We start from the raw sequence: 12,319 nt of genomic DNA, 5'->3' as shown, positions 1-12,319 counted from the left end.
GTGTGAAAATGGCATGATTCCATATGCAATTTTGTAATGTGACCTTGAATATAAACATAATCCTATCCTAACCATAAGATTTCCTTAAAGTTGTAGGTTGATGGTATAACAAATCTACTACAGAACTATTTTTCTTTTCTCCTCCAAAAAAAATTACGCAGGCTTTTCCTTCTATCTGCATTTTCCCCTCTGGCATCCTAATCACTTTCAAATACCTTGCTCCTTTAACGACAATAATCATGCCAGCAAACATCTATTGAGCATTTTCTATGAGGCAGGCATTAAGTTTTACATATGTGCACATTAATCCTCATAACAACCCTGCTATAATTTCCCCAATTTTGGAAATGAGGAAATTGAAGCAACCAAAAAGGTTAAATGATTTGCCCATAGTCATAGCCTAGTAAGCAAAAGAGCCAGCATTTGAACCCTGGCAATCTGACGCCTGAGCACACGTGGTCAAGTACGATAAATATTAACAATGCATCCACCTAAGTTCTTACTACTTGCCAAAGACTGTTTCAAAGCACATTAAATACATTATATATAATTTCATAACAATTCTACAAGATATATATTACTATCCCTACAGTTAATATAGGAAAACGGCATATAAAGTTTACGCAACTTTCTCAAGGATGGATAACTCAAATAGCAGAGTCAAGATCTGAACAGTGGCCTGCTTCTTTATTCTATTCTCTTTTTTCCGTCTATCCTACTTTTTGTCCCTTTTCTCTTTGCCATTCCTCTCTCATTCACTCATTTTTTTCACCTATTTTTGCCTTAAAATATACAGTATCATGCACTTAATTGATCTCTAACATAAGGGACAACTCAGGGCATAAATGTAAATTAAGGCTGAAGACTAAATTAGAATACATGGTATGTAATTCCAAGACCTAAACCCTCAAAGATATATCATTATCTAAAAAAAATAATTTTATATGAGTAAAAAGATAACAATATTTTCATGTGTTAAATCATTGTAGGTCAAATATATTTAGTAAATACATACATACAAACATTATAAGCATACATAAAGTAATAGAAATTACAGAAGATATTGAAGCATGTTCTCATAATAAGGTTATCATATGAATTCATTTTCTTCTTCTATGAAATTCTTATATTGATTCTCTTTATATAAAATTTTCTTTTGAAATGAAGCTGTAAGAATTACTGTAGGGCCGGCCCCGTGGCTTAGCGGTTAAGTGCGCGCTCTGCTACTGGCGGCCCGCGTTCGGATCCCGGGCGCGCACCGACGCACCGCTTCTCTGGCCATGCTGAGGCGGCGTCCCACATACAGCAACTAGAAGGATGTGCAACTATGACATACAACTATCTACTGGGGCTTTGGGGGGCACAAAAAAGGAGGAGGGTTGGCAATAGATGTTAGCTCAGAGCCGGTCTTCCTCAGCAAAAAGAGGAGGATTAACATGGATGTTAGCTCAGAGCTGATCTTCCTCACACACACACAAAAAAATTACTGTAAGTTTTACTTGCATCAATGTGATTATCATCAAAATTTCAATCTGAAATTTTAACGTTGTTTCTTTAATTTAATATGGTATTTAAAGGATTTATAGGATTTATTTTCAAATATCTTATTACATCATCTGTAGAAGTAATATTGTTAGACTCTTTGCATACATTGTTTACTTCTTCCTGGTCTCTGTGGGGTTAATTTGTCACCATTAATAGCTGCATTTTCTCTGTTCTATGCTGAGTACTCCAGGGTTTTGTAGTAAGACCAGTGCTTCCAAGGACTGGCAGAACTACACTGTAATCATGTCATTGGTGTTGTCTCGATATATGCATTATATATGAAACTTTTAAGATATCCATACACTTAGAGAGATTCACTATGAACATCTGATAATTTTGTTGTTTCTTACTAAAACTAATCTTAAAACCATATTTTTTTCTCTAATATTCTCTTGAAAAAGCAATTTATTTTATTTCATTATGAAAGGATTGTCTAAAAATGCTATTACTAACAATGTCATTTTTGATATAAACATTTTTTAATGATTTTTTTAAAAAATAAATTTTGAAAACATAAAAACAGGTAAAATGCAGTTATCCCAGTTGTCTAAAGACACCTTTAGACAGTTGAGTTGTGGAGTATATTTGGTATATATATAGTATTTATCACAAGGGATTGACAAATCCTAATTTACTAATGAACAATTTTAAGTGAAGAATGACTCAAATTTAACAAGCGTTTTTGTAAGAATTGGTTAAAGCATTGAAGCACTGTTTCAAAATATTAAATTATATGGTAATTTTTTTACTTGTTTTTATTAGATAACTTCAAACAAGTAACTATTAATCATTAATTCTACACCAAAAATAGCTGTAAAATAGTGTGAATTATGTTACATTATTCTTAGTGTTGCCTTTTGTTTTCTAGGTAATAACTGTCTCTCTGTATCAAGAACATCAAGAGCACGATCTGTACTTTATAAACATTATTCTATTAAATCCTCCCAACAGTCCTCTGAAGTAGCCTTTTGAATTCTCATTTTACAGATGAGGAAACGGAGGTTCAGAGAGTTTAATTAACATGACTAAGAGGATACAGGCAGGAAGAGGGAAAGCGAAGAGTTGAGCAAGGCTCTGTCTCACTACAAAGCTTTTATCCAGCTCCTTCAGCACTAAGGCCAATTTTGGTCAGGTGGTTTTTAAAGAGGAGGGGGAATGTTTTATTTTGGAGGAAGAGCAGAAAATGCTGCTTCTTTAATTTAATTCCCCTCTGTCCCAGCCAATTAAGACCCAAACTCCCATCTCAAGTATTACACAACGTTTTAATATTGTTCTTGTTGCCCTTATTTTTCTTAGTTACTCCAGAGGATGAAAAATGTTAGTAAAAACCATTGAGGTGGTGATAGGATAGAATTAGACATGGGCACCTTGACAACTCCTACCCCCACAATGCCACCAAATCATGCTACATAGGAGGTTTACCTATATTACCTACAAGTAGAGGAGACTTTGTTCCATGGTGTGAAATGCTCCCTGAAACAATATTCCTGGTTGCCTAATGTAATCAAACAACTCTTCAAATTACAAATCAGGGCAGATCCAGTTATAGAATACTTATAGTCTAAATATATGGGATGTGCAGAACTGAAGTTTTCAACACATGGAGAGAACTTGTATTGTATTCTTTTTGAAGGTATTAATTTGAAATATCTCAGAACTGGAAAGGACTTTTGAGCCACTTGTCTCCTTTCACACTGCAGATCTTATTATTGGATGTTGCAAAGTCTGCCATTGTTTCTGACCATTAATGACTATAGAATAAATGGCTACATACAGTTTCACTCACACAAAACCAGCAGTGACACCTTCAAGAGAAATGATCTTAAACATATATTGGAGATTAAGCATAAATGTCATTACCACCATCTGCAAAGCCAGTTGCAGTGATAATAGGTACAGCCACCATAATTAGTCCACTGCTGCTCCAAACATACTTCATCAAGAACTGCTCTATCATGATGTACCACAAACGTTTGGATAAAATGAGGTTCATCTGATCTGCTAAAGCTTTGTAACTTTTCTGGAGTTGCTTCATTTCTACCTATAGAGGGAAAAAGGAGGTAAAAATTAACCCAACATGAGCTATAAAAATAAATATTGTATGTTTGAGGGCTTTCTTTAAAGATAAGTATATATTATTTTATTTTATTTAGTATAGTATGATCTATGATTCTAACAACCAATAAATACAGATTAATATAAGAATTAGTCATTATTATTTAATTTGGTTACACCTGTATTATTTTAAAAAAACCCGTGATAATAATACATATAAGCGATTTATAATTATTATTTCAAAATTATATGTATGAGGTTAAGGGCTGGCCCTGTGGCATAGCGGTTAAGTGCACGCGCTCTGCTGCTGGCGGCCCGGGGTTCGGATCCCGGGCGCGCACCGATGCACTGCTTGTCAGGCCTTGCTGTGGTGGCATCCCACCTAAAGTAGAAGAGGGGCTCGGATGTTAGCCCAGGGCCAGTCTTCCTCAGCAAAAAGAGGAGGATTGGCATGGATGTTAGCTCAGGGCTGATCTTCCTCACACACACACACACAAAATTATATGTATGAAGTTAAAATTAAATGATATTCTGGGGCCAGCCCTGTGGCTTAGCGGTTAAGTGCGTGCGCTCCGCTGCTGGCGGCCCAGGTTCGGATCCCGGGCACGCACAGGCGCACCGCTTCTCCTGCCATGCTGAGGCCGTGTACAGCAACTAGAAGGATGTGCAGCTGTGGCATGCAACTATCTACTGGGGCTTTGGAGGCAAAAAATAAATAAATAAATAATTAAATGATATTCTGTAAGACATGAATAAACAATGTGAGAACCTTATCCTTGATCACACTAAAAATATCTGAAAATAAACACAGGACACACATGTGTGTAATTAGACTCCACTTTTGAACTAACTCAATTTACTGGATTTTGTCTTCAATGCAAGAAGTCCACAGCATGCTACAATTTACATCATTGAGTTCAGTGATTCAAGAAGAATGACATATCAATGTGATTAATACAACATATAAGGCCAATTTTCAAGTGGGAGAAGAAGTCCTAAATTTATTTTAAATTTTCTTCTTCACATTTGTACTACTATAAAATTTTTTTTGATAATTAATGATGCTTCAAAAATTAAGTAATTCTGCTTGAGAATTAAAATACCATTTTCAACTTTAGAATACCTTAATATTTCATTTGCCAAGTCATTTGTGTTTAGATTTTAGATGCATCACAAAAATTTCTGTCATATTTAAGATTCTGAAGTTACTCTAATGCACTGCAATTTTATGTAATTAGGCTATTTTAGGGATCTGCTTAATGTTGAAAATCTTTACTATTTAGAAATATCATTCTGGAATTCCTTTTCTCCTCATTTCTTCTCTAATCTTAGCTTTTCCCTCAAAGCCAGACAAAATTTCGTTTCACTGCTTCTTTTTATTTGTGTCAAAACATGGTGCTGAACATTAACTAAGAGTAATGGAAATGCCATTTGTAGGACACACTCTCCTGCACTTCTTAGGACTGAGGACACTCTGTCATTGACCAGACATGCAAAATTGTCAAAATTGTCTTTCATGTGAAAGCATGTTTTTTCCCCTCTTGAAAAACAAAGGAACAACAACAACAACAAAAGAATACCATACTAAAATTTCCATCTCAATGGAAATGTGTTTACTTAGTTTCCAAACATATTTTCTACTAAGGTTCTAGGACCAGTTAGGATTTAAGTTTTAAGAAAATGCTTTAGAGATAATTCTGAGTATGTTTGGGTAACTGAGGCTAAGTAGATTGTTTTTTAGAGTGCTGAAAATTTTATTCTCATGAAACTTCAGAAAAGTTTGCACTCTATAATTCTTTACCAGCTTGTGAGTATAAAGGGTAATGAAGCATGTATTTTAGTACAGGTGTAGATGTCACAGGAATCTATCTAAAATGCTAAAGAAGTGAGTCCATCAACAGAACAACAGATGGTATCTAGCACTGCAGAGGCAGCTTGAACAGTCTCACATTTCACCCATCATCTTAATTTCTATCTTACCTTATGTCCTCTGTAAAAGGCAATTTCTTCAACATTGGCTATAATTCTGGAGTGCACATACCGCAAATATCCTTTTCTATGAGCTTCTTCAGCCACCAATTTACCAAATTTGGGAGAGCAGGCTTTCAACACTTTAGCCGTGGCATATACCACAAGCCCTGCTAATAGGGTGGGCCCAATTGGGCTTGCTCCCCTGGATGTAGCAGTCTGGATGAGCGTATAGGAGGTCAGGATTACGTCTAAAATAGGTTTGGTCAGATTGGAATACAAGTGAGCCACAGATTGGGAGAACATCATAATATCCTCAGTAAGAGACTGGTCAGGGTTTGCCAGCCTCCCGTCCATATTGATCACCTTATAGTAAGTCTGATTTGTAAAATAGGTTTCATAGGCATGGTCTACTAGGCGAGTTCTGAAGGCCAAAGCCAATTTGCACTCCAGATACCTTATTGCACTGTTCACAAAGGTAGCAGGGATGGCAATCATAAGCCACTTGATTAATTTGATGATGAAAGTCCGAGGCTTCTTTTCCACAATGCTTTTCACAATTTTTCCATCCAGACCAGCCACATAGATAGACAGAAAGGTTCTTGAGATTAGAGCCACTGAGTGGAGGCAGAGCCACCCGGTTTCAGTGGTCACAAGTTTTGGAAAGAGAATTTTCCGAAGTTCTAGTAGCTGTTTGAAAAAATCTGCATTCACTCCAGGCGAAGGTTTTTTACAAGAGGTCTCGGTGCAATGCAGTATTTCTCTGTTCTCTGCAGCCGGGTAAGCTGCTTCTTTTCTCTTCCTGTGGCTAGATTGCTTTAAACGCTTGCCAATGACGGGATAGAGGGTTTTCAGAGCATATGCCGCAGCCACCAGGCAGGCAGCCCTTTTAGCAGCGCTCGATCTGGTCCATTTCACTCGATCAGCTGCTGCATTTAGCATATGTGTCATTTTCCCAGTTACCCAAACCGGCTTCAAAAAGAATTGGTTTTAAAAGATCATGCTCCACCGGAATCCCCAGGAAATGTTTCAGAAAGTCCTACAGCGTTCCATAGTCTGCAGCATCTCTCCTCTTCTGTTTTTTGGTTTTGTTTTTTAAAATTTTGTTCTGCTGGGGCAGATGCAGCAGAGCTCAGACTGCGCTGCATCTGCTGGGGATGATTCCCTCAGAAGCTCGAGCAGCACTAAGCCGCCCCAAGCTCCTCCCTCTCAGGCCCCTCATTGGCTGTGAGGGTGGTGGGACCTTGGAATCCTCGCTGGTTCCCTTTGAACCTTGAAAAGGAGGAGAGAGCAAAGCGAATTACATCCTTAAACAGGAGTCCAAAGAGTTAAATGTCTATTTTGGGAGAGGTCGAATCAGGGCAGGGGCTGGCGACAAAACCTGCCCTAGCTACTGAGCATGCTCAGCGTCACTTGGAAACGCACAGAAGTTTCAGAATATACATCACTCCTCTACGGCTTTAGTAGATATCACACGGGGAAGAGCAAAAAGAAAGGGAAATTTCCAAGAGCTATAAAACGAGATGAGGGAGATGAGGGAGGAGGGGCACGAGCATCAACATCAAATGAATATGAAAAGGATGTGGAATGAATGTGAATGAGTGTGGAATGAATCAGAAAGGGAGAGAGAAGAAAGTGACAAGCGGAGGGACACTGGAAAAAACAAAGTATCAAATACTTGGATGTTTTTTGGTCTCCCCCCACCCAAATTTTATTTTATTTTTTCTGTCTGTGTTTCATATGAAGTCTCAGAACCTATCAGATAAGTTGTAATTGAGGGTATTTTTTGTAAATAAGTAGGAGAGAAATCTGCTGTATTACAGAAAATAATACTTTGCTATACCTCCCTCCCTATGTTTACTTGTCCTTATAATAAAAGTCTTCCAGCTCCATAACTGCTATTTTTAGCAATGGAGATCGGATGCACTGGTGTTTATTTACAAGGTGACTATTAAATAAATGAGAGCAATGTTTCACTTCTGCCACCCTCTTGTGTCTTTTAGATAGTTGTTACTGGGAGGTATGTGACTTTATAACCAAAAGTTAACCATTTGGGAATCCAACTGGAGTTAGATGGTGGAAATAGCTTCTCCAGGACCTTACTTCATTTTTCAAGAGTTCCTCGTCTTTTGCAAACTTTTGTTTTGTTTAGGCTTAGAGATAATCTATTGGCTACTTCCCATTTTGGTTATCTGATACAAATCAAGAGTGTTAAAAATTCTCTACGTCCCTAATGGAGGACTTAAACTGCTAAATGGTTAAGCAAATTTCTGCATATTTTTAAAAATGTAATTTTTAAGGCAAGGATGAGTGTATTCTCGAATATACAAAAACATTTTTGCTTCCCCACTCCCACCTTCCCCAACACAACATACATACACATTTCTAGTCAACCTTCCCAGGACTCCTGGGAAGATATGCATTAAATCAGAACAGAGGTTGGCAAATTGCAACCCAACCAGTGGGCCAAATTTGGCCTGCCACCTATTTTTATACGGCCCTTGAGCTAAGAATGGTTTTTACATTTTAAAGTGGTTGAAAATACATCAAAAGAAGAATAATATTTTGTGGCATGTGAAAATTATATGAAATTTTTATTTCAGTGTCCATAAACAAAGTTTTATTGGAATGCAGCCACACCCATTTATTTATTTACTTATTGTCTATGGCTTTCAAGCCACAGTGGCAGAGCTGGGTAGATGAAACAGAGCCTAAAATATTCACTATCTGGTCCTCTTCAGAAGAAGTTTGCCAACCCTTGTGCTCGAGTATCAAATCTGTCTCCATGTTGAATGATCTTCATTATTCTGTTTACTGTGGATAAAGAACTATTCTCACTTTTATAAGCAACAATATTCTTAAACTGTTAAAACTCCTCCTTTCCCAGGTATCTATATGAATTCCAAGAATCATCACAGATCTCTTTTCATTTGTTTGCATTCAATTCAGCAGGTTTACTAATACATGAGTGGCAAATTCATGTAAGTCTCTTTCACATCTGGCCGTATTAGCAGCACAATCTATCATTCCATTAAGACTTTCTAAGTCTGTATGTAGAGATCATAGTGTCATAGTGGTTATTGTCACAATCTTTTATTCCTAATCTCATGCTTTTCATGTGTCAAAATAAGGCTACCTTACATTTGCGAATTTAAATTCTTTTATGTCACATCTCCTGACTGTGACGAGACAGGTGGAAGGCCAGGGTAAACTTAGCTGGGGGTGATAGGAGGATGCTCAGCCAGGCACAACACGGTACACAGAGGGATGCACGGGTCAGAAAGCAGGTGGCAGTCGGGGCAAGTGGCTTGCATCACTGGAGTAGGACAGGCATATCAGGAGAGGAGCAGGGCAGTGGGAAATCTAGAAGCAAAGAACTTTAGAGGTGGAAAGAGGCCTGCACTTAATTGTAGGTAGGTCAGCTTACCAACGGATAATGAGGCTGGGCTATAGGAACAAGCTTTTAATGCCTCGAGTGAAAGACTTGTTAGAACGCGGAATTAGGAATGAGGAAAATAATCAAGATAGAAAGATAGGAATTTGGTTACCAGAATCGTGGTTCAGGAAAGGTTGAAGACCACTTACGGGAACTGGGGAAAAGGTCAATGTGAGATTTGACCTAATGTTGAGCCACTTAAGTACAGATGTGACTATAACCATTTAAATTCCACTCCCATCCTTCACTCTACCCTGCTCACAAGGGTCAGGGTTGGTCCTAGCATCTGAGAGTAGGCTCAAGACTTGGGGGAAGGCAGAGGAAGAATTCAAGATGACAGGAAATCAGATAGGTAATTCCAGTTGGAAATATATGCCATTTAAGTAAGAAACTAAGAATGTCAAGATATTTCTTTCATTTTTTATACTGCCAGGATGCAATTAAAACAAAGAGAATGTTAATTTAGTTTGAATTCCAAACTAGGTGAGAAAAAAGAGGTGGAAAAAAAAGTCACTTGTTACTATAGAAAATAATTCAGCCTAATTTCCACTCAAGCTTCTCAACTTTACACGTATTTGTATGGGAAAGTATTAAAATTTTCCTAAGAGGAGAGAAATAATCTTAGAAAAAGATCTCAAAAATGAATGAAAATAAAAAAATAAGCAATAATTACCAAATTACTCTGTTCTCAAGTGTGATACTCTCAATGTCAGTGTCAAAGTGAACACTACCAATATCCAAGGAAGAGCACGATTAAATAGATTTTGTATATATTAGAGACTATCTATATTTACATATATTAGAAAAACTACATGCTTTATAAACTGCAAAACATCAGAAATAATTTTTTATAATAAAGAGACCTACATATACAAGTATATAAATAAAACTATATAATGTAGATAATATGTGTCATGTGTTTAGATAGTAAATCACCGGAAAGTAAATAATTCTTAGTAATAAAGATAAATTAAGGTTTAAGATTGGGGATGGATTTCCTTCCCAACAAATGCTAAGTTTTATCTGTGCTGTATTCCTTTCTTGAACTGTTTTCTGACCCAAGAGATTACCTAATTGTCCTACTGGCCCTAAAATAGCACAGCGTTTGACTCATTATCTATCAGTCATGCTAGCCTTATTCACGTGAGGCATAAACAACACTGAAGATGAGATCTTAGGTCAATATTTCAGCTGTTACAAGTATCTACCTAATAATTAGTTCATAAGGAAATGTCTTTTGCTGTGAAGGAAAAGCCAGTAAATACCTTGCCTGAAGACGTATCTCATAGAGTAATCCTTCCTTAGCTAATTCACCACTTCCACTGCCTCCCTGTGACTGGAAGGAAAGCAGTGACTCTAGTCAGAGAGAAGAGATGGTTCTATCTAGCTCCCAGTTCCTGACTCCTCTCAACAAATTGGTCAACCTCTCCTTTACATCCCTTCATATACAATATATCAAAAAAAGTCAGTCAATCCTCTATCAAATTATTTTCCCCTTCTAGTTAATTTAGTCAATTTGTACCTGTTTTAAAATGTTGAGTATAGGAAAGGCTAATGCCCTGGGCCATTGCTTCTGCCTTGACTGTATGGTTTAGTTACTGAAAAATGACCAGCCACTCCACACCCAAGACTAATTTGTTCTGAAATGCTATACTCACCTGGTTTAATTCAAACCAATGATAGATATACTTTGGTGAATTTTTGTTATAAAAATCAGTATTTATATGATTAAACAAGATGTCTACCCTGGCACATAATCCTATTTTAAGCCACTATATTTTAGGTGCTATTTTCCAATGACAACAGAAAATGTATTATATTTGAAAATATGAGATATTGCCCAGGTTAAAATCTGGAAAACAATTATGACACGTGGGGGAAAAAAAGTACTTTGTGTATTTGTTTGGGACAGGAGATTTCTAGTTTCTAACCAAAATATCATAGAACAGCATGTAAGATAAATGTTTTGTGAGGATATACAAACATAACACAAAAATGAACAGCAAAATCCAATTTTTGTTTTGAGATTTTTTTCAGTAAGGTGTTTAAAGTCTTTGGGCCTTTACAGCTAAATCAAGTTTTGATCAAGCTCTCCCAGAAACCCACCAAATGCACAGAACAGTAAATTACTACAGTGCAATGTTTCTAATAAACAACTGTGTACTGAATATTAAAATTGCACTTGAAAGATATTTAAAGGATTTGGATGGAGTGATAAGTGGGAATGGAAACACCATCTTTAGCACTAGGGATCTATAACTTTGTTCTTGCCTTCTTTTTCTCCCTCAAGTCTGGTCTTTGACCTAAAAAAAAAAAAAAAGGCTGAGACCTGTACAGAACTAAATAAAATTATAGTGGAGGTGGTTTGAAACACTAACCCTGTGGCCACAGCCCGACCTTTCATTTCCCTAGGCTTCGCTTTCCCGAGCGGTTAACTCTTGCGTTCTTCGTCCCTTAGGCGGGCTGCTTTGCCACAGCGCCCCTTGCGGCCCTATCAGGACAGGGTCTCCGCAGAAACCGCAGAGGCTGTCGGGAGGCCCGGAAGGAGCCTACCTGGGCCCCAGAGGCTGTAGGGAGGCTGGGCCATAGGCCCGGAAGGAGCCGGCTGAGGTGGGAGAAGCTGCGGCCCAGCACAGAACGGAGCCGTCTGAGTTCCAGCCGTGGGGACCTCAGCCTCTTCTCGCTCAGAAGTTTTGGGGAGATGAATTGGGTCGGGGGCTCGCGGTGAGTTGGGCTGCTGGTGCTTGAAACTGAAGTCCCTGGATGTTCATTCCCACAATGGCGCCTCTTTGCTAGGCCTTGAGGGGAGGGCAGAGCCTTAGCGGGAGACAGCTTGCTGGGAGTGGGTCTTTTAATCGTTACCCAAGGCGGGAGGCCCTAGGCCCGTGTCTCTGTTGCTAAACCGGAAGCAGCTCAGCTTCTCCCCACTGTCTTCCCACGGGCCTCACGTGGGGCCCGTGGGTGAGCTTCTCCGCGCTCTCTCCCTAGCGTCCCACGTCCTCCTCCTCTAACGAGGCCTCGGAGCTCCTGAGCCCTTTTCTGCCTTCTTCCCGCGCCTGCCCCTCCCTCTTCGGAGGGATTTTTTCTGGGTCAATATATAATCTTTGCATGAATTTGGAAAGTATCGTGGAAGAGGCCATTCCTTGCTGCCCTTAAATCCATTGGTAGGGGGCAGTATCAACCATCAATACAATTTAGTTTGTTTTTTAAAGAGAGGTAAAGTGAGGCGTTTTTACTTTAATAACTTACAAGAGAATTACAATTTATTTTGTACTTAGGATGCATCACATAAAGGAGGAGAAGTTAATTTAGTTT

At 38.3% G+C, this 12,319-nt stretch overlaps 2 protein-coding genes across 9 annotated transcripts in view; one reads left to right on the top strand and one right to left on the bottom strand.

Annotated features, from left to right (window-relative positions):
- The window catches only part of ABCD2 (ATP binding cassette subfamily D member 2), a 55,707-nt gene extending 49,027 nt beyond the window's left edge, over positions 1-6,680 (bottom strand). The window contains exons 1-2 of the mRNA XM_058558511.1: positions 5,581-6,680; positions 3,406-3,586 (exon numbers count right to left, since the gene is read on the bottom strand). Coding sequence (XP_058414494.1) covers positions 3,406-3,586; positions 5,581-6,519 — 1,120 coding nt within the window. The 5' untranslated portion in view covers positions 6,520-6,680. The remainder of the gene's footprint in view (positions 1-3,405; positions 3,587-5,580) is intronic.
- A 4,950-nt stretch (positions 6,681-11,630) lies between these two features.
- The window catches only part of C17H12orf40 (chromosome 17 C12orf40 homolog), a 102,617-nt gene continuing 101,928 nt past the window's right edge, over positions 11,631-12,319 (top strand). For all 8 annotated transcript variants that reach the window (XR_009222554.1, XR_009222553.1, XR_009222552.1 and 5 more), the window contains exon 1: positions 11,631-11,728. Coding sequence is in view for 4 of the 8 variants with exons in the window: in XM_058558508.1 (XP_058414491.1) it covers positions 11,706-11,728 (23 nt within the window). In the remaining 4 variants the exon portion in view is untranslated. The remainder of the gene's footprint in view (positions 11,729-12,319) is intronic.

This window comes from Diceros bicornis, chromosome 17 (genome assembly GCF_020826845.1).
Source record: "Diceros bicornis minor isolate mBicDic1 chromosome 17, mDicBic1.mat.cur, whole genome shotgun sequence".
Lineage (NCBI taxonomy): Eukaryota > Metazoa > Chordata > Mammalia > Perissodactyla > Rhinocerotidae > Diceros > Diceros bicornis.
This window is presented reverse-complemented; position numbering and strand designations above follow the sequence as displayed.